This window comes from Cuculus canorus, chromosome 38, assembly GCF_017976375.1.
Source record: "Cuculus canorus isolate bCucCan1 chromosome 38, bCucCan1.pri, whole genome shotgun sequence".
NCBI lineage: Eukaryota > Metazoa > Chordata > Aves > Cuculiformes > Cuculidae > Cuculus > Cuculus canorus.
The window spans coordinates 747,021-769,045 of record NC_071438.1 but is presented as its reverse complement, the minus strand read 5'-3'; the positions used below and the strand labels follow the sequence as shown (position 1 = coordinate 769,045).

At 55.3% G+C, this 22,025-nt stretch overlaps 1 protein-coding gene across 1 annotated transcript; it reads right to left on the bottom strand.

Moving 5' to 3' along the window:
- Nucleotides 1-420: 420 nt before the first annotated feature.
- On the bottom strand, nt 421-20,095 carry LOC128850101 (TBC1 domain family member 10B-like). The gene is made up of 10 exons (XM_054053075.1): nt 19,655-20,095; nt 15,636-15,735; nt 14,219-14,326; nt 12,283-12,389; nt 10,559-10,673; nt 10,386-10,451; nt 8,253-8,442; nt 5,006-5,160; nt 2,596-2,754; nt 421-740 (listed from the first exon to the last, which is right to left on the bottom strand). Exons 1-10 carry the CDS (start codon nt 20,053-20,055, stop codon nt 702-704), a joined length of 1,440 nt encoding a protein of 479 aa, XP_053909050.1. The 5' UTR covers nt 20,056-20,095; the 3' UTR covers nt 421-701.
- Nucleotides 20,096-22,025: the final 1,930 nt, after the last annotated feature.

The window sequence follows — 22,025 nt, the reverse complement described above, 5'->3', positions numbered from 1 at the left end:
ATAATGGGAATAACGATCAATAAATTGACCAATTGATCAATAAATCAATCAATGGGGCTATCAGTTAATGGTGGTATCGATCAATCAATCAATCAATGGGGCCGTCAATCAATGGCGCTGTCAATTGATGGCAATGCCGATCAATAAATCGACCAATTGATCAATAAATCAATCAATGGGGCTGTTGGATCAATCAATCAATCGATCGGTGGGGCTGTTCATTGATCAATGGGGCTGTCAATCAATCAATGGGGGCGTCAGACCAATCAATCGATCAATCAATGAGGCTGTGAATCGATCAATGGGTTTGCCAATCGATCAGCGGGGCAATCAATCAATCAATCAATCAATTAACGAGGCTGTTAATCAATCAATAGGGCCGATAAGCAATAACAGAAGTCAATAAACGGACGCCGTCAATCAATCAATCAATCAATCCATCAATCAATCGATCCCGGAGCTGTCGATCAATGCTGGAGTTGCCAATCTCGGAGCTGTTAATCAATCGATCGATCGATCGATCGATCGATCGCCGCTGCCAATCCTTCCCGGAGCCGTCAATCGATCCTCGTGGGCCGTCAATCAATTAATCAATTAATCAATTATCAGTTCCATGAGGGCAGTCGGGAGCTATTGATCGATCGGAGGCGGCGACGGCGGTTGGAGTGTCGATGGGGGCTGTCGATCGATCGATCGATCAATCAAGGGTCGTCAATAGGAGCCGCGATGCTCTCCCGGAGCTGTCGATCGGAAGAGGCAATCGATCAATCGATCGGTATCAGCAATCGATCCCCACCATCAATCAATCAATCCAAGCTATCGATCCCCGCTATCGATTGATCAATACCAGCTATCGATTGATCCCCACTATCAATCAATCCCAACTATCAATCAATCTGAGGTATTGATCAATCCCATCTATCAATCAATCCCCACTATCAATTGATCCCCTCTATTAATCGATCCGAGCTATTGATTGATCCCATCTATCAATTGATCCCCGCTATCAATTGATCCCATCTATCGATCAATCCCATCTATCGATCGATCCGAGCTATCAATCGATCCCATCTATCAATTGATCCCATCTATCAATTGATCCCCACTATCAATCAATCCCATCTATCGATCGATCCCATCTATCGATCCATCCCATCTATCAATTGATCACCGCTATCAATGGATCTCAGGTATCAATCAATCACTCCTATCGGCTGCCAATCAATCACATTGTCTCTATCGATCAATCGCTCCCATTGAACCCCATTGACCCTCATTGACCCCTATTGATCCCCATTGACCCTCATTGACCCCTATTGATCCCCATTGATTCTCATTGACCCCATTGACCCCCAATGACCCCCATTCTCAACCCCCATTGACTCCCATTGATTCTCATTGACCCCCATTGACCCCCACTGACTCCCACTGACCCCCATTGACCCCCATTCTCACTGACCCCCATTGACCCCCATTGATTCCCAATGACCCTCATTGACCCCATTGATCCCCATTAATTCACATTGACTCCCATTGACTCCCATTGACCCCCATTGGCCTCCATTGACCACCTTTTCCCTCATTGCCCCCTTTGACCCTGTTGACCCCATTGACCCCCATTGATTCTCATTGACCCCCATTGACCCTCATTGAGCACATTGACGTCCATTGACTGCATTGACTCCCGATGACCCCCATTGACTCCCATTGATTCTCATTGACCCCCATCGATTTGCATTGACCCCCATTAACCTCATTGACCCCCACTGACCCCCACTGATCCCATTGATTCTCACTGGCCCCTGTTGACCACCATTGACTCCCATTGATTTGCATTGACCCCCATTGACTCCCATTGACCCCCATTAACTCCCATTGATCCCATTGACTCCTATTGACCCCCATTGATCCCCGTTGACCCCCATTGACTCCCATTGACCCCCATTGATTCTATTGACTCCCATTGATCCCCCATTGACCCCCATTGACTCCCATTGACCCCATTGACCCCCATTGACCCCCAATGACTCCCAATGACTCCCAATGACCCCCATTGAGCCCCACTGACCCCCATTGATTCTCATTGACTCCCATTGACCCCATTGACCCCCATTGACCTCATTGACCCCCATTGACTCCCAATGACCCCCATTGATCCCCATTGACTCCCAATGACCCCCATTGATCCCATTGACTCCCATTGACCCCCATTGACTCCCAATGACCTCCATTGACTCCCATTAACCTCATTGACCCCCATTGATCCCATTGAACCCCATGGACTCCCATTCTCATTGATCCCTGTTGACCCCCATTGACTCCCAATGACTCCCAATGACCCCCATTGATCCCCATTGACTCCCATTGATTCCCATTAACCTCATTGATCCCATTGACCCCCACTGACCCCCATTGACCTCATTGACTGCCATCGACTCCCATCGACCCCCATTGACTCCCATTGACCTCCATTGACCCCCATTGATTTGCATTGACCCCATTGACTCCCATTGACTCCCATTGACCCCCATTGACCCCCATTGACCCCCGTTGACCCCCATTGACCCCCCCGGTCCCCCTCGCCCCCCTCCCCACCTGCTCGGCCCCGGCGAGGCGCTGCTGCCGGATGTGCCGGGCGCCGTGGAGCCGCGGGGGCGGCGGCCGCTGCAGCTCCCCCCGGGTCTGACGCCATTGGCGCAACTGCAGAGACGTCACCCGCTCCAAGAGGGCCTCCGAGAGGGGCACCGACGACACCTGGGGGGGACACGGGGGGGGAGATGGGGGACATCGGGGGGAGATGGGGACGTTGGGAGGACATTGGGGACACCCGCGGGGGGGACACGGGGGGAGATGGGGGACATGGGGACATCAGGGACATCATCGGGGGGGAGATGGGGACGTTGGGGGGACATTGGGGACACCATCGAGGGACATGGGGGGAGATGGGGACACCATCGGGGGGAGATGGGGACATTGGGGAGACATTGGGGGGAGATGGGGACATCGGGGGGACATTGGGGGACACCATTGGGGGGAGATGGGGACATTGGGGGGAGATGGGACATCATTGGGGTGGAGATGGGGACATTGGGGGGACATTGGGGACACCATCGAGGGACATGGGTGGACATGGGGGGGACCATCAGGGAGAGAAGGGGACATTGGGGGAACATTGGGGGGAGATGGGGACATTGGGGGGACATTGGGGGACCATTGGGGACACCATCGGGGGGAGATGGGGACATTGGGGGGACATTGGGGACATCATTGGGGGGAGATGGGAACATTGGGGGGACATTGGGGGGACATGGGGGGACATTGGGGGGACAATGGGGGGACCATCGAGGGACATGGGGGGAGATGGGACATCGTTGGGGGGAGATGGGGACATTGGGGGGACATTGGGGGACATGGGGGGAGATGGGGACATCATTGGGGGAGATGGAGATGTTGGGGGGACATTGGGGACACCATTGGGGGGACACGGGGGGACATGTGGACATCGGGGGGACATTGGGGACATCATTAGGGGGAGATGGGGACGTTGGGGGGACATTGGGGGGACATTGGGGGAGGAGATGGCAACATTGGGGGGACACGGGGGGACACGGGGACATTGGGGGACCATTGGGGACACCATCGGGGGACATGGGGGGAGATGGGACATCATTGGGGGGAGATGGGGACATTGGGGGGACATTGAGGGGACATGGGGGGAGATGGGGACATTGAGGGGACATTGAGGGGACATGGGGGGACATGGGGACATTGAAGGGACACGGAGACATCATTGGGGGGAGATGAGAACGTTGGGGGGACATTGGAGAGACATTAGGGCAGACGGGGACATCATTGGGGGGAGATGGGGACATTGAGGGACATTTGGGGGACATTGGGGGGACACAAAGACACCATCGGGAGGAGATGGGGACATTGGGGGACATTGGGGGGACATTGGGGGGAGATGGGGACATTGGGGGACATTGGGGACACCATTGGGGGGAGATGGGGACATTGGGGGGACATTGGGGAGGAAATGGGGGGACACGGTGGGTGGGAGGGGGGATGAGGGGCAGTTGGTGGCCACATCTCCCCAATGTCCCCCCATTGTCCCCCAATGTCCCCAATGTCCCCCAATGTCCCCCAATGCCCCCATTGTCCCCAATGTCCCCCAATGTCCCCCATATCCCCCAATGTCCCCAATGTCCCCACTGTCCCCATTGACCCCAATGTCCCCCATATCCCCAATGTCCCCAATGTCCCCCATATCCCCCAATGTCCCCAATGTCCCCCATATCCCCCAATGTCCCCCATATCCCCAATGTCCCCAATGTCCCCAATGTCCCCATTGTCCCCAACGCCCCCATTGTCCCCAATGTCCCCCAATATCCCCAATGTCCCCCAATGTCCCCAATGTCCCCCATATCCCCAATGTCCCCAATGTCCCCAATGTCCCCAATGTCCCCCATATCCCCAATGTCCCCAATGTCCCCAATGTCCCCAATGTCCCCCATATCCCCAATGTCCCCCAATGTCCCCCATATCCCCAATGTCCCCAATATCCCCAATGTCCCCATTGTCCCCAATGTCCCCAACGCCCCCATTGTCCCCATTGTCCCCAATGTCCCCAACGCCCCCATTGTCCCCATTGTCCCCAACGCCCCCATTGTCCCCAATGTCCCCAACGCCCCCATTGTCCCCAATGTCCCCAACGCCCCCATTGTCCCCAACGCCCCCATTGTCCCCATTGTCCCCATTGTCCCCAACGCCCCCATTGTCCCCAACGCCCCCATTGTCCCCATTGTCCCCATTGTCCCCAACGCCCCCATTGTCCCCAATGCCCCCATTGTCCCCAACGCCCCCATTGTCCCCAACGCCCCCATTGTCCCCAATGCCCCCATTGTCCCCAATGTCCCCAACGCCCCCATTGTCCCCAACGCCCCCATTGTCCCCAATGTCCCCATTGTCCCCCATTGTCCCCCGCTGTCCCCGCGCTGTCCCCCACCTGCAGGACGAGGCTGTCGTCGCTCAGGCCGGGCGGAGGGACACTGCGGAGCCTCTCCAGGGTTTCGTACATTCCGGGGCAGCTCCGCAGCTTCTCGGCCGATCCCAGCGCCTGGCGGAGCAGCACCAGCGCCACCCGGAACAGAACCTTCACCCCTGCGCCGGGGGGACACGGAGGTGGGGTGAGGGACATCGATATGGGGTGAGGGACGGGGATATGGGGTGAGGGACGGGGATATGGGCTGAGGGACGTGGTGAGGGACATGGATGTGGGGTGAAGGACGAGGATATGGGGTGAGGAACACGGTGAGGAACATGGATATGGGGTGAGGAACGTGGATGTGGGGTGAAGAACATGGATATGGGGTGAAGAACACTGTGAGGAACACGGATGTGGGGTGAGGAACGTGGTGAGGGACATGGATATGGGGTGAAGAACATGGATATGGGGTGAGGGACGTGGATGTGGGGTGAAGAACGTGGTGAGGAATGAGAATATGGGGTGAAGAACACAGTGAGGAACGTGGATGTGGGGTGAGGAACGTGGTGAGGGACATGGATGTGGGGTGAAAAACGTGAATATGGGGTGAGGAACGGGGATATGGGGTGAGGAACATGGATGTGGGGTGAGGGATGAGAACATGGAGTGAGGGATGAGGATATGGGGTGAAGAACATGGTGAGGAACGTGGATGTGGGATGAAGAACATGGATATGGGGTGAGGAACATGGATGTGGGGTGAAGAACATGGTGAGAAACATGGATATGGGGTGAAGAACACAGTGAGGGACATGGATGTGGGGTGAAGAACATGGATACGGGGTGAGGGATGAGGATATTGGGTGAGGAACACAGTGAGGAACATGGATATGGGGTGAGGAACATGGTGAGGAACATGGATGTGGGGTGAGGGATGGGGATGTGGGGTGAGGAACACAGTGAGGAACATGGATGTGGGGTGAGGAACATGGTGAGGAACATGGATATGGGGTGAGGGATGAGGATATGGGGTGAAGAACACGATGAGGAACATGGATATGGGGTGGGGAACATGGATGTGGGGTGAGGAACGTGGATATGGGGTGAGGAACATGGACATGGGGTGAAGAACGGGGATATGGGGTGAGGAACATGGATGTGGGGTGAAGGACACGGTGAGGGACATGGATGTGGGGTGAGGAACGCGGATATGGGGTGAAGGACGTGGATATGGAGTGAAAAATGGAGATATGGAATGGAGAACGTGGTGAGGAACATGGATGTGGGGTGAAGAACGTGGTGAGGGACGAGGATATGGGGTGAATAACATGGATATGGGGTGAAGGATGGGGATATGGGGTGAAGAACGTGGTGAGGGACATGGATGTGGGCTGAGGAACGTGGATATGGGGTGAAGGACGTGGATACGGGGTGAGGGATGAGGACATGGGGTGAAGAACATGGTGAGAGACATGGATGTGGGGTGAAGAAGAAGATGAAAGAGAAGATGAAGAAGATGAAGATGGAGGTGAAAACAGAAGTGAAGATGAAGATGAAGATGGAGATGGAAATGAAAATGGAGATGAAGATGGAGATGAAGATGGAAGTGAAGATGGAGATGAAGATGAAGAAGAAAGAGAAAAACAACGAAGAAGGAAACGGAAATAGAAGGTGGAGGTGGAGATGGAAGGAGGTGGTGGTGGTGGCCGTACCCTCACAGAAGAACATGAAGATGGAGATGAAGATGGAGGTGAAGGAGATGAAGATGGAGATGGAAATGGAAGCAAAAATTGAAGTGAAGATGGAAGTGAATATGGAAATAAAGATGAAGATGAAGATGGAAGTGAAGATGGAGGTGAAGATGGAGATGGACATGGAAATAAAGAAGAAGATGAAGATGGAGATGGAGACGAAGACGGAAATGAAGATGGAGATTAAGATGGAGGTGAAGACGGAGGTGAAGATGGAGATGGAAAAGGAGAACAACGAAGAAGGAGATGGAAATGGAAGGTGGAAGGAGAAGGTGGAAGAAGGAGGTGGAAGGAGAAGATGGTGTCCGTACCCTCACAGAAGAACACGAAGATGGAGATGAAGATGGAGATGGAAATGAAGATGGAAATGAAGACGGAAGTGAAGATGGAGATGAAGATGGAGATGGAGATGGAGATGGAAGTGAGGATGGAAGTGAAAAAGGAGATGAAGATGGAGGTGAAGATGGAGGTGAAAATGGAGATGAAGAAGGAAATGAAGACGGAGATGGAGACGAAAGAGGAGAACAACAAAGAAAGAAACAGAAATGGAAGGTGGAAGGAGAAGGTGGAGGTGGAGATGGAAGGAGGAGGTGGTGCCCCTCGCAGAAGAACATAAAGATGGAGATGAAGATGGAGAAGGAGATGGAAATGAAGATGGAAATGAAAATGGAAGTGAGGATGGAAGTAAAGAAGGAGATGAAGATGAAGAGGAAGATAGAGGTGGAGATGAAAGCAAAGATAGAGATGAAGATGGAGGTGAAAATAGAAGTAAAGAAGAAGATGGAGATGAAGATGGAGATGGAGATGGAGATGGAGATGAAAGAGGAGAACGACGAACAAGGAAATGGAAATGGAAGGTGGAAGGAGAAGGTGGAAGGAGGTGGTGGTGTCCATATCCTCGCAGAAGAACATGAAGATAGAGGTGAAGATGGAAGTGAAGATGGAAGTGAAGAAGGAGATGAAGATGGAGGTGAAGATGGAGATGAAGATGAAAGTGAAGATGGAGATGGAGCTGAAGATGGAGATGAAGATGAAGATGGAAACAGAGATGAAGATGGAGATGAAGAAGGAAATGAAGATGGAAATGAAGATGGAGATGGAGATGAAGACGGAGATGAAGATGGAAGTGAGGATGGAAGTAAAGGAGAAGATGAAGATGAAGATGAAGATGGAGATGAAGATGGAGATGGAGGTGAAGATGGAGGTGAAGATGGAGATGGAGATGGAGATGGAGATGGAAGTGAGGATGGAAGTAAAGGAGGAGATGAAGATGGAGATGAAGATGAAGGTGAAGATGGAGATGAAGATGGAGATGAAGATGGAAGTAAAGAAGAAGATGAAGATGGACATGGAGATAAAGATGGAAGTGAAGATGGAGATGAAGATGGAAATGAAGATGGAGATGAAAGAGGAGAACAATGGAAAAGAAAAAGGAAATCGAAGGCGGAAGGAGGAAATTGAAGGCGGAAGGAGGAGGCGGAAGGTGGAGGTGGAGGTGGAGGGAGGTGGCGGCCGTACCCTCGCAGAAGAACATGTCCCAGACGCGGAGGACGGCGGCCCAGGGCAGGGTGCGGGCGAAGATGCACATGAACCACTCGGTGAGGTAGAGCAGCGGCTCCACCCGCAGGCGCCGCAGGTGCCGGTGAGCGCCCGGAGCCGCGCGGCGCAGCAGCGCCACAAACACCTCCCCGTCCAACTGCACCGCCTCCTGCCGGCAACGCCCAACACCGCGTCGGACAACCGGGGGCCAACGGGGGACCTCCAAAGGCCTCCAGGGGCCTCCAGGAGCCTCCAGGGGCCAACGGGGACCTCCAGGGGCCTCCAGAGGCCAACGGGGACCAAGAGGAACCTCCATGGACCTCTACTGTGATGGCCGCCGTTGGCCAACGGGGATCAAGAGTGACCTCCGTTGACCTCCATTGGCCATCGTTGGCCAACGGGGACCAAGAGGGACCTCCAGTGGCCACCAGTGGCCATCAGTGACCTCCGTTGACCTCCATTGGCCATCATTGGCCAACAGGGATCAAGAGTGACCTCCATGGACCTCTACTGTAATGGCTGCCGTTGGCCAACGGGGATCAAGAGTGACCTCCAGGGGCCTCCAGGGGCCAACAACGGCCAACGGGGACCTCCAGAGGCCTCCACTGACCACCGGCGGCCAATGTTGGCCAATGGGGACCAAGAGAGACCTCCAGAGATCTCCATTGACCCCCATTGCCTCCCATTGACCCCATTGACCTCCACTGCCCCATTGACCTCCATTGACCTCCATTGACCCTCATTGACTCCCATTGACCCCCATCGCCTCCATTGACCCCCATTGCCTCCCATTGCCCTCCATTGAACCCCATTGACCCCCATTGATCCCCATCATCCCCATTGCCCCCCATTGACCTCCATCGCCCCCATTGCCTCCCATTGCCCCCCATTGACCTCCATTGACCCCCATTGACCCTCACTGACCCCCATTGACTCCCATTGCTCCCTATTGACCCCATTGACCGTCATTGACCTCCATTGCCCCCATCACCCCCCATTGACCCCCACTGACCCCCATTGACCTCCATCGCCCCCACTGGCTCCCATTAACCCTCATTGACCCCCATTGACCCCCATTGACCTCCATTGACCCCATTGACCTCCATTGCTCCCCATTAACCTCCATTGACCTCCATTGCCCCCATTGCCCCCATTGCCCCCCATTGACTCCCATTGACCCCCATTGTCTCCCATTGACCCCCATTGTCTCCTGTTGAACTCCATTGATCCCCATTGACCCCCATTGCCCTCCATTGACCCCCATTGACCTCCATTATTCCCATTGACTCCCATTGACCCCCATTGACCTCCATTGACTCCCAGTGACTCCCATTGACCCCCATTGATTCCCATTGACCCCCATTGACTCCATTGCCCCCCTTTGCCTCCCAATGACCTCCATTGTCCCCATTAACTTCCATTGTCCCCATTGACTCCCATTGACCCCCATTGCCCCCCATCGCCCCCATTGCCCCCCATTGCCCCCATTGATCTCCATTGACTCCCATCGCCCCCCATTGCCCTCCATTGCCCCCCATTGCCCTCCATTGACCCCCATTGACCTCCATTACTCCTATTGACTCCCATCGACCCTCATTGACCTCCATTGACCCCCATCGCCCCCCATTGCCCCCCATCGCCCCCATTGCCCTCCATTGCCCCCATTGCCCTCCATTGACCCCCATTGACCCCCATTGACTCCCATCGACTCTTATTGACCTCCATTGACTCCCAGCGACTCCCATTGACCCCCACTACCCTCCATTGCCCCCATTGCCCTCCATTGACCCCCATTGACCTCCATTGCCCCCCACTGCCCTCCATCGCCCCTCATTACTCCCATTGGCCCCCATCGACCCTCATTGACCTCCATTGACCCCCATCGCCTCCATTGACCCCCATTGATCCCCATTGCCCCCATTGACCTCCATTGACTCCCATTGACTTCCATCGCCCCCACTGACCTCCATTGACCTCCATTGACCCCCATTGCCCCCCATTGCCTCCTGTTGACCCCCATTGACCCCCACTGCCCTCCATTGCCCCCCATTGCCCCCCATCACCCCCCACCCCCCCCGTCCGCCATCTTTTCCCCCTCCCCCATCCTCTCACCAATCCGGCGCTATAATACCCCGGCAGATATTTATCGCAGATTTGCACCAAGCACCAAAACGCTTGCTGGGAAAACACAGAGAGGAGTAAGAATCCATCCCTCCCCCCTCTCCTTTAACCCCCACCCCTCGGTGGCCACCCCGAGCCCCCCCCCCAGTGGCCACCGCCCCCACCTCGGCGGGCATCTGCATGAGGAGGACGGCGGCCACCGGCGCCTGCGCTTGGCAGTACCCCTCCTGCGGCCGAAGGACCGTGTAGGCCTTGAGGATGCGGTAGAGGTCCTGCTGCCTGCGGGGGGGGAGGGGAAGGGGGCTACTGGGGGAGGGGAATGGGCTACCGGGAGGAGAGGGGGAGGGGGGAGAAAGGGAGGGAGGGGGCAGAAAGGGAGGGAGGGGGGGAGAAAGAGGGGAGGGGGGAGAAAGGGGGGAGGGGGGAGAAAGGGGGGAGGGGGGGAGAAAGGGAGGGAGGGGGGAGAAGGGGGGAGGGGGGAGAAGGGGGGGAGGGGGGGAAAGGGGGGAGGGGGGAGAAAGGGCGGAGGGGGGAGAAGGGGGGAGGGGGGAGAAGGGGGGAGGGGGGAGAAGGGGGGAGGGGGGAGAAGGGGGGAGGGGGGAGAAAGGGGGGAGGGGGGGAGAAAGGGGGGGGAGAAAGGGGGGAGGGGGGAGAAAGGGGGGAGGGGGGGAGAAAGGGGGGAGGGGGGAGAAAGGGGGGAGGGGGAGAAAGGGGGGAGGGGGGAGAAAGGGGGGAGGGGGGAGAAAGGGGGAGGGGGGAGAAAGGGGGGAGGGGGGGAGAAAGGGGGAGGGGGGAGAAAGGGGGGAGGGGGGAGAAAGGGAGGGAGGGGGGGAAAGGGGGGAGGGGGGAGAAAAGGGGGGAGGGGGGAGAAAGGGGGAGGGGGGAGAAAGGGGGGAGGGGGGAGAAAAGGGGGGAGGGGGGAGAAAGGGGGAGGGGGGAGAAAGGGGGGAGGGGGGAGAAAAGGGGGAGGGGGGAGAAAGGGGGAGGGGGGAGAAAGGGGGGAGGGGGGGAGAAAGGGGGGAGGGGGGAGAAAGGGGGGAGGGGGGAGAAAGGGGGAGGGGGGAGAAAGGGGGGAGGGGGGAGAAAGGGGGAGGGGGGAGGAAGGGGGGAGGGGACAACCAGGAAAGGGAGGGGGCGACCAAGAGGAGGAGGGGCTACTGGGATGGGGAGGGGCTACTGAAAGGGGGAGGGGCTACTGGGATGGGGGAGGGGCCAGAAAGGGGGAGGGGACAACTGGGAAGGAGGAGGGGCTACTGGGAAAGGGAGGGGGCGACCTGGAGGAGGAGGGGGCTACTGGGAGGGGGAGGGGCTACTGAAAGGGGGAGGGGCTACTGGGATGGGGGAGGGGCTACTGGGATGGGGGAGGGGCTACTGGGAGGGGCTATTGGGACAGGGGAGGGGCTACTGGAAGGGGGAGGAGCTACCGGAAGTGGGCAACCAAAAGGGAGAAGTGGGCAACCAAATTGGGGAGGAGCCAAATGCCCCACCCGGGAGTGGGAGGGGCGTTCCCCGGAAGTGGGCGTGGCTTCCGGGAAGCGGGCATGGCTCCTTCCCGGAAGTGGGCGTGGCATCCGGGAAGCGTGAATGGCTCTTCCCGGAAGTGATTGTGGCTTCTGGGAAGTGGATTTGGGGGTTCCGGGAAATGGGTGTGGCTTCTGGGAAGTGGGCGGGGCGTTTCCGGAAGTGGGTGTGGCTTCTGGGAAGTGGGCGGGGCGTTTCTGGAAGTGGTTGTGGCTTCTGGGAAGTGGATTTGGTGATTCCCGGAAATAGGTGTGGCTTCCAGGAAGTGAATGTGGCTCTTCCAGGAAGTGGGCGTGCCTCTTCTGGGAAGTGGGCGGGGCATTTCCCGGAAGTGGGCGTGTCGTTTCCCGGAAGTGGGCGGTCCTACCCGTGCCCCCCGCGGGCGGCGAACATCTCGTGGAAGGGGAACTGCCGGTGGAGGTCCTTCTCGATGGCGTCCAACCAGCGCCGCTCGCCCGCCTGGCGCTCCAACTCCTGAGCAACGACAATGGCCGACGCACCTGACCCCCCCCCGGGACCCCAGTGACCCCCCCGGGACCTCCCCTGACCCCAATAACCTTCATTGGCCTCCATTAACCTCTATTGATGTCCTTTGACCCCATTGACCTCCATTGACTCCATTGACCCCATTGGCTTTCATTGACCTCCATTGACTTCTATTGACCTCCACTGACCTCCATTGACATCCATTGACCCTCTTGACCTCCACTAAACCCATTCACCTCTATTAACTCCATTAACAGTCATTGACCTCCGTTAACCTCCACTGCCCCCATTGACCTCCATTAACCCCCATTGACTCCCATTAACCTCCATTGCCCCCATTGACCTCCATTGACCCCCATTGACCCCCATTGCCCCCATTGACCTCCATTGACCCCCATTGACCCCATTGACCTCCATTGCCCCCATTGACCGCCATTTCCCCTCATTGACGCTACTGACGTCCATTGACTCCCATTGACCTCCATTGACCTCCATTGACCTCCATTGACCCCCATTGACCTCCATTGATTCTCATTAACCCCCATTGACTCCCATTGACCTCCATTGACCCCCATCGCCCCCCATTGACCCTCATTGACCTCCATTGACTCCCATTGATTTCCATTGACCTCCATTAACCTCCATTGACCCCCATTGACTCTCATTGACCCCATTGACCTCCATTGACTCCCATTAACCTCCATTGCCCCCATTGACCCCCACTGACCTCCATTGACCCCCACTGACCCCCATTGACCTCCATTGCACCCATTGACTTCCATTGCCCCTCAATGACCCCACTGACGTCCATTGACTCCCATTGACCTCCATTGACCTCCATTGACCTCCACTGATTTTCATTGACCCCCATTGACTCCCATTGACCCCCATCGCCCCCCACTGACCCCCATTGACCTCCATTGACCCCCATTGACCTCCATTGCCCCCATTGACCTCCATTGACCCCCTTGACCTCCATTGACCCCACTGACGTCCATTGACCCCCTTGACCGCCATTGACCCCATTGCCCCCATTGACCCCATTGCCCTCCATTGCCCTCCATTGCCCCCCATTGACCTCCATTGACTCCCATTGACCCCCATTGCCCCCATTGCCTCCTGTTGACCTCCATTGACCCCCATTGACCTCCATTGCCCCCATTGACCTCCATTGACCCCATTGCCCCTCATTGACCTCCATTGCCCCACTGACCCCATTGCCCCATTGCCTCCCATTGATCCCCATTGACCTCCATTGACCCCCATTGCCTCCCTTTGACCTCCATTGACTCCCATTGACCCCCATTGCCCCCCATTGCCCCCATCGCCCCCTATTGACCCCCATTGATCTCCATTGCCCCTCATTGACCCCATTGACCTCCATTGCCCCCATTGACCTCCATTGCCCCCCATTGACCTCCATTGCCCCCATTGCCCCCCATTGCCCCTATTGACCCCCATTGACTCTCATTGACCCCATTGACCCCCATTGATTCCCATTGCCCCCATTGCCCTCCATTGACCTCCATTAACCCCCATTGACCTCCATTGATTCTCATTGACCCCCATTGCCCTCCATTGCCCCCATTGCCCCCCATTGACCCCCATTGCCTCCCATTGACCTCCATTGCCCCTCATTGACCTCCATTGACCCCCATTGCCCCCATTGACCCCCATTGACCTCCATTGACTCCCATTGACCCCCATTGACTCCCATTGACCCCCATTGACCTCCATTGACCCCATTGACCTCCATTGACCCCATTGACCTCCATTGAACCCCATTGACCCCCGTTGACCCCCCGCTGACCCCTGACCTGGAAGAGCCCCGGGTTCTGCTCCTGCCGCGCTTTGCTGTCGGAGAGGAGCTGCCAGGCTCGGGCCCGCAGCGACGATGGGATCCCCTTGCGGCACCGCAGCTTCACCTGCCCCACGGCGCGACCCACGGCGCGGCCCACGACACCCCGTCAGGGCCGCAGGGCCCGCTATGGGGCAGGAGGGACCCCCGGAACCCGTCTATGGGGCACCAGGGACCCCCAGAACCCGTCTATGGGGCACGAGGGACCCCCGGAACCCATCTATGGGGCAGGAGGGACCCCCAGAACCCATCTATGGGGCAGGAGGGACCCCCGGAACCCATCTATGGGGCACCAGGGACCCCCGGAACCCATCTATGGGGCACCAGGGACCCCCAGAACCCATCTATGGGGCACGAGGGCCCCCCGGAACCCGTCTATGGGGCACGAGGGCCCTCCCAAACCGATCTATGGGGCAGAAAAACACCCTGAGATCACTCTATGGGGCAGGAGAACCCTCCCAAACCCATCTATGGGGCAGAAGAACACCCTGAGAACACTCTATGGGGCAGAAGGACCCCCTCAAACCCATCTATGGGGCAGAAGAACACCCTGAGATCACTCTATGGGGCAGAAAGACCCTCCCAAACCCATCTATGGGGCAGAAGAACCCTCTCAAACCCAACTATGGGGCAGAAAGACCCCCTCAAACCCATCTATGGGGCAGAAGAACACCCTGAGATCGCTCTATGGGGCAGAAGGACCCTCCCAAACCCATCTATGGGGCAGAAGAACCCTCTCAAACCCATCTATGGGGCAGAAGGACCCCCTCAAACCCATCTATGGGGCAGAAGGACACCCTGAGATCACTCTATGGGGCAGGAGGACCCTCCCAAACCCATCTATGGGGCAGAAGAACCCTCTCAAACCCATCTATGGGGCAGAAGGACCCCCTCAAACCCATCTATGGGGCAGGAGGACCCCTTGAGATCATTCTATGGGGCAGGAGGACCCCCTGAAACCCATCTATGGGGCAGAAGAACACCCTCAGACCACCCTATGGGACAGAAAGACCCTCCCAAACCCATCTATGGGGCAGAAGAACCCCCTCAAACCCATCTATGGGGCAGAAGGACACCCTGAGATCACTCTATGGGGCAGGAGGACCCTCCCAAACCCATCTATGGGGCAGAAGAACCCTCCCAAACCCATCTATGGGGCAGAAGAACCCCCTCAAACCCATCTATGGGGCAGAAAACCCCCCCAAGATCACTCTATGGGGCAGAAAGACCCTCCCAAACCCATCTATGGGGCAGAAGAACCCTCTCAAACCCATCTATGGGGCAGAAAACCCCCCCGAGATGGCTCTATGGGGCAGAAGGGCCCCCCCCAGCCCCCCCCGCTATGGGTCGGGGCCCTCGCCGTGGGGCAGCCCCACCTTCTGGTATCGGCGCGTGAGCCACTTGTCCCAATGGTTGAACATCTCGAGCCACTTCAGCTCCCGCTGCCGCGCGACGTCCACCGGCACCGAACTCGGCCTGGGGGGAAGGAGAGCGTTTTAGGGTGAAAAAGGCCATTTTGGGGGGGAAAGAGACCGTTTGGGGGGGAAAAAGGCCATTTTGGGGGGAAAAAAGACATTTTGGGGGGAAAAAGGCCATTTTAGGGGGAAAAAGGCCACTTTTGGGGGGGAAAAAGGCCATTTTGGGGGGGAAAGAGACCATTTTGGGGGTGAAAAAGGCCATTTTGGGGGAGAAAAAGGCCATTTTGGGGGGAAGAAGAGCCTTTTGGGGTGAAAAAAGGCCATTTTGGGGGAAAAAAAGGCCATTTTGGGGGAGAAAAAGGCCATTTTGGGGGTGAAAAAAGGCCATTTTGGGAGTGAAAAAGACCATTTTGGGGGGAAAAGGCCATTTTGGAGGGAAAAAGACCATTTTGGGGGGAAAAAGGCCATTTTGGGGGTGAAAAAGGCCATTTTTGGGGGGGAAAAAGGCCATTTTGGGGGGCAAAGAGACCATTTTGGGGGTGAAAAAGGCCATTTTGGGGGGAAAAGAGAGCATTTTAGGGGTGAAAAAGGCCATTTTGGGGGGGAAAAGGCCATTTTGGGGTGAAAAAAGGCCATTTTGGAGGGAAAGAGACCATTTGGGGGGAAAAAGAGAGCCTTTTGGGGTGAAAAAGGCCATTTTGGGGGGAAAAAAGACATTTTGGGGGGAAAAAGAGAGCATTTTGGGGGGAAAAAGGCCATTTTGGGGGAAAGAGACCATTTTGGGGGGGGAAAAGGCCATTTTTGGGGTGAAAAAGGCCATTTTGGGGTGAAAAAAGGCCATTTTGGAGGGAAAGAGACCATTTGGGGGGAAAAAGAGAGCCTTTTGGGGTGAAAAAGGCCATTTTGGGGGGGAAAAAGGCCATTTTTGGGGGGGAAAAGGCCATTTTGGGGGGGAAAGAGACCATTTTGGGGGTGAAAAAGGCCATTTTGGGGGGAGAAAAAGGCCATTTTGGGGGGAAGAAGAGCCTTTTGAGGTGAAAAAAGGCCATTTTGGGGGAAAAAAAGGCCATTTTGGGGGAGAAAAGGCCATTTTGAGGGGGAAAAGGCCATTTTTGGGGTGAAAAAGGCCATTTTTGAGGTAAAGAACCGATTCTTGAGGTAAAAGAGTCCGAGTTTGGGGTGAAAGAGCCCATTTTTGGGTGAAAGAGCCCATTTTTGGGTGAAAGAGCCCATTTTTGGATGAAAGAGCCCATTTTTGGGGCGAAAGAGCCCATTTTTGAGGTACAGAACCAACTTTTGAGGTAAAAGAGCCCATTTTGGGGGTGAAAGAGCCCATTTTGGGGTGAAAGTGCTCATTTTTGAGGTACAGAACCAACTTTTGAGGTGAAAGAGCCCATTTTTGGGGCAAAAGTGCTCATTTTTGGGGTGAAAGTGCCCATTTTTGAGGTACAGAGCCAACTTTTGAGGTGAAAGAGCCCATTTTTGGGACAAAAGTGCTCATTTTTGAGGTACAGAGCCAACTTTTGAGGTGAAAGAGCCCATTTTTGAGGCGAAAGTGCCCATTTTTGAAGTACAGAACCAACTTTTGAGGTGAAAGAGCCCATTTTTGGGGTAAAGAATCAACTTTTGAGGCGAAAGAGCCCATTTTTGGATGAAAGAGCCCATTTTGGGGATGAAAGAGCCCATTTTTGGGGTAAAGAATCAACTTTTGAGGTGAAAGAGCCCATTTTTGGGGTGAAAGAGCCCATTTTGGGGATGAAAGAGCCCATTTTTGAGGTACAGAACCAATTCTTGAGGTGAAAGAGCCCATTTTTGGATGAAAGAGCCCATTTTTGGGGCGGAAGTTCCCATTTTTGAGGTACAGAACCAACTTTTGGGGTGAAAGAACCCATTTTTGGGGTGAAAGTGCCCATTTTTGACGTACAGAACCAACTTTTGAGGTAAAAGAGCCCATTTTTGGGTTGAAAGAGCCCATTTTTGAGGCGAAAGTGCCCATTTTTGGGGTGAAAGAGCCCATTTTTGAGGTGAAAGAACCCATTTTTGAGGCGAAAGTGCTCATTTTTGAGGTGAAAGAACCCATATTTGAGGTGAAAGAGCCCATTTTTGAGGTACACAACCAACTTTTGAGGTGAAAGAGCCCATTTTTGGGGTGAAAGACCCCATTTTTGAGGTACAGAACCAATTCTTGAGGTGAAAGAGCCCATTTTTGGGGTGAAAGAACCCATTTTTGGGGTGAAAGTGCCCATTTTTGAGGTACAGAGCCAATTCTTGAGGTGAAAGAGCCCATTTTGGGGTGAAAGAGCCCATTTTTGAGGTAAAGAACCAATTCTTGAGGTGAAAGAGCCCACTTTTGGGGTGAAAGAGCCCATTTTTGAGGCGAAAGAGCCCATTTTTGAGGTACAGAGCCAACTTTTGAGGTGAAAGAGTCCATTTTCGGGGTAAAGAATCAACTTTTGAGGTAAAAGAGCCCATTTTTGGGGTGAAAGAGCTCATTTTTGAGGTACAGAACCAACTTTTGAGGTGAAAGAGCCCATTTTTGAGGTGAAAGAACCCATTTTTGGGTGAAAGAGCCCGATCTTGGGGTGAAACAACCATTTTTGAAGTGAAAGAGCCCAGTTTTGGGGTGAAAGAACCCATTTTTGGATGGAAGAGCCCATTTTTGAGGTGAAAGAGCCCATTTTGGAGGTGAAAGAGCCCATTTTTGGATGGAAGGGCCCATTTTTGAGGTGAAAGAGCCCATTTTTGAGGTGAAAGAGCCCATTTTGGAGGTGAAAGAGCCCATTTTTGAGGTGAAAGTGCCCATTTTTGAGGTGCAGAACCAACTTTTGAGGTGAAAGAGCCCATTTTTGGGGTAAAGAATCAACTTTTGAGGCGAAAGAGCCCATTTTTCGATGGAAGACCCCATTTTAGAGGTGAAAGTGCCCATTTTTGGGGTGAAAGACCCCATTTTTGAGGTAAAGAATCAATTCTTGAGGTGAGAGAGCCCATTTTTGAGGTGAAAGTGTCCATTTTTGGATGGAAGAGCCCATTTTCGAGGCGAAAGAGCCCATTTTTGGGGCGGAAGAGCCCATTTTTGAGGTACAGAGCCAACTTTTGAAGTGAAAGAGCCCATTTTTGGATGAAAGAGCCCATTTTTGAGGTGAAAGTGCCCATTTTTGAGGTACAGAACCAACTTTTGAGGTGAAAGAGCCCATTTTTGAGGTGAAAGAGCCCGATTTTGGATGGAAGAGCCCATTCTTGAGGTGAAAGACCCCATTTTGGAGGTGAAAGTGTCCATTTTTGGATGGAAGAGCCCATTTTTGGGATGAAAGAGATCAGTTTTGGGGGTGAAAGAGCCCATTTTTGAGGTAAAGAACCAATTCTTGAGATGAAAAATCCATTTTTGGGTTGAAAGAACCAATTTTTGAGGCGAAAGTGCCCATTTTTGAGGTGAAAGAGACCGTTTTTGGGTGAAAGAGCCCATTTTTGGGGTGAAAGAGACCGTTTTTGGGGCAGAAGTTCCCATTTTTGAGGTACAGAACCAACTTTTGAGGTGAAAGAGCCCATTTTTGGGGTGAAAGAGCCCATTTTTGAGGTACAGAACCAATTCTTGAGGTGAAAGAGCCCATTTTTGGGGTAAAGAATCAACTTTTGAGGTGAAAGAGCCCATTTTTGGATGGAAGAGCCCATTTTTTAGTTGAAAGAGCCCATTTTTGAGGCGAAAGTGCCCATTTTTGAGGTACAGAACCAACTTTTGAGGTGAAAGAGCCCATTTTTGGGATGGAAGAGCCCATTTTTGGGGCGAAAGAACCCATTTTGGAGGTGAAAGTGCCCATTTTTGAGGTGAAAGAGCCCATTTTTGAGGTAAACAACCAATTTTTGAGGCGAAAGTGCCCATTTTTGAGGCGAAAGTGCCCATTTTTGAGGTAAAAGAGCCCATTTTTGGGGTGAAAGAGCCCACTTTTGGGGTGAAAGCGCCCCGTTTCAGGGTTACTCACAGCGCCTCGCTGTACTGGCTGCCCCCCAGGAAACCGTAGCGGTCGGTGCGTCGAAAGGACGGCGCCGCAGCCTCGGAATCGGAGCCCACGGAGCTGATGTCGTCGGCGAAGGAACCGGCCAAGGACTCCAAGGTCCCCGACAAGACGCTGACCGAGTCCAGGTCTCCTCCGCCGGGAGGAGGGATCCCCGGCCCCAGGCTGCCCCGCGAGCCCCGACCCTGCCCGTTGGCCCCCAACAGCCTCTGCTCGCCCAAAGAGCCCAAAACGGCCACCGGGGAGGGCTCCGAGGTGGCCGACGTCGAGGTGGCGGTGAGGTCCGACGCCGAGATGGCCAACGTTGAGGTCGGAAGGGTCTCCGTTGACCTCGAAATGGACGATGTTGAGGTTGAAGGGGTCTCCATTGACTTTGAGATGGACGACGTTGAGGTTGGAAGAGTCTCTGTTGACTTCAAGGTGGACGATGTTGAGGTTGGAAGGGTCTCTGTTGACTTTGAGATGGACAACGTTGACGTGGTGGTGGATTCCGGCACTGTGATGACCACTGTTGAGGTCGGAAGGGTCTCCGTTGACTTTGAGATGTCCAACATTGAGGTCGGAAGGGTCTCTGTTGGCCTCGAAATGGACGACGTTGAGGTTGGAAGGGTCTCTGTTGACTTCGAGATGGACGACGTTGATGTGGTGGTGGATTCCGGCACTGTGATGACCACTGTTGAGGTCGGAAGGGTCTCTGTTGACTTCAAGGTGGACGATGTTGAGGTCGGAAGGGTCTCTGTTGACTTTGAGATGGACAACGTTGATGTGGTGGTGGATTCCGGCACTGTGATGACCACCGTTGAGGTCGGAAGGGTCTCCGTTGACCTCAAAATGGACGATGTTGAGGTTGAAGGGGTCTCCGTTGACTTCGAGATGGACGACGTTGAGGTTGGAAGGGTCTCCGTTGACTTCGAGATGGACGATGTTGAGGTTGGAGGGATCTCTGTTGACTTCGAGATGGACAACGTTGACGTGGTGGTGGGTTCTGGCACTGTGATGACCACCGTTGAGGTCGGAAGGGTCTCCGTTGACCTCGAAATGGACGACGTTGAGGTTGGAAGGGTCTCCATTGACTCCGAGACGGCCGTCGTTGACGTGGGAAGGGTCTCCGTTGGCTCCGAAGTGGCCGACGTTGAGGCGGTGGTGGCTTCCGACGCTGAGATGGTCGACGTTGATGTGGGAACGCTCTCCGTTGGCTCCGAGACGGCCATTGTTGATGTGGGAACGCTCTCCGTTGGCTCCGAAGTGGCCGACGTTGACCCATTGAGGGTCCCGGAAGGCCTCAAGATGGCCGACGTCAAGATGGCGGCAGGTCCCAGCTCCACTTTGGCCACCGTCGGCCCCGCATTGGCCACCGTTGAGGCCGCGGTGGCCACCAATGGCCTCCCACCACCTCCCGGCTCCACGGTGGCCACCGCCGACGCCATGTTGGCCACCGTTGGTGCCTCAGTGGCTTCTGCCTCCACGTTGGCTCCCGACCGCCCCGTGGTGGCCACCAGGGCCTCTCCAGTGGCCACCACCGACTCTTCCGTAGCCACCGCCGCCCCTTTGGTAGCCACCATTGTCCCTTTAGGGGCCACTTCTGCCCCCTCAATGGTGACCTTTGACCCCAAGATGGCTGACACGGCCCTCACAGCCCCTCTTGGCCCCTCAGTGGCCACTGTTGCCCCTTCAGTAGCCACAATCTCCCCCTTAGTAGCCACCATTGCCCCTTTAGTAGCCACAATCACCTCCTTAGTGGCCGCTTCTGCCCCCTCAACGGTGACCTTTGACCCCAAGATGGCTGACACGGCCCTCAAAGCCCCTCTTGGCCCTTCAGTAGCCACAATCTCCCCTTTAGTAGCCACCATTAACCCTTTAGTAGCCACCGTTGCCCCTTTAGTAGCCACAATCACCTCCTCAGTGGCCACTTCTGCCCCCTCAACGCTGACCTTTGACCCCAACATGGCTGACACGGCCCCCACAGCCCCTCTTGGCCCTTCAGTAGCCACAAACTCCCCCTTAGTAGCCACCACTGCCCCCTCAGTAGCCACCGTTGCCCCTTTAGTAGCCACAATCACCTCCTTAGTGGCCACTTCTGCCCCCTCAACGGTGACCTTTGACCCCAAGATGGCTGACACGGCCCTCGTAGCCCCTCTTGGCCCTTCAGTAGCCACCATCTCCCCTTTAGTGGCCACTTCTGCCCCCTCTCCGCCGACCTTTGACCCCAAGATGGCCGCCGCGCGCCCCTCCCGCTCTTTGGCCGCCGCCGCTCCCCCCCCCGCTGACCCCGCCGTGACCCCGCTCCCCCCCACCCCCCCGCGGGTCACCTGACCTGCGGCGGCGGCGGCGGCGCGCG

Coding starts and splice junctions, on each gene's coding strand:
- LOC128850101 (XM_054053075.1), bottom strand. CDS start 20,055: ATGGAGACCCCTTCAACCTCAACATCGTCCATTTCGAGGTCAACGGAG. Junction 12,390..14,218: donor AGAACCCGGGGCTCTTCCAG/GTCAGGGGTCAG, acceptor GTCGTTGCTCAG/GAGTTGGAGCGCCAGGCGGG. Junction 2,755..5,005: donor ACGACAGCCTCGTCCTGCAG/GTGGGGGACAGC, acceptor TGTCCCCCCCAG/GTGTCGTCGGTGCCCCTCTC.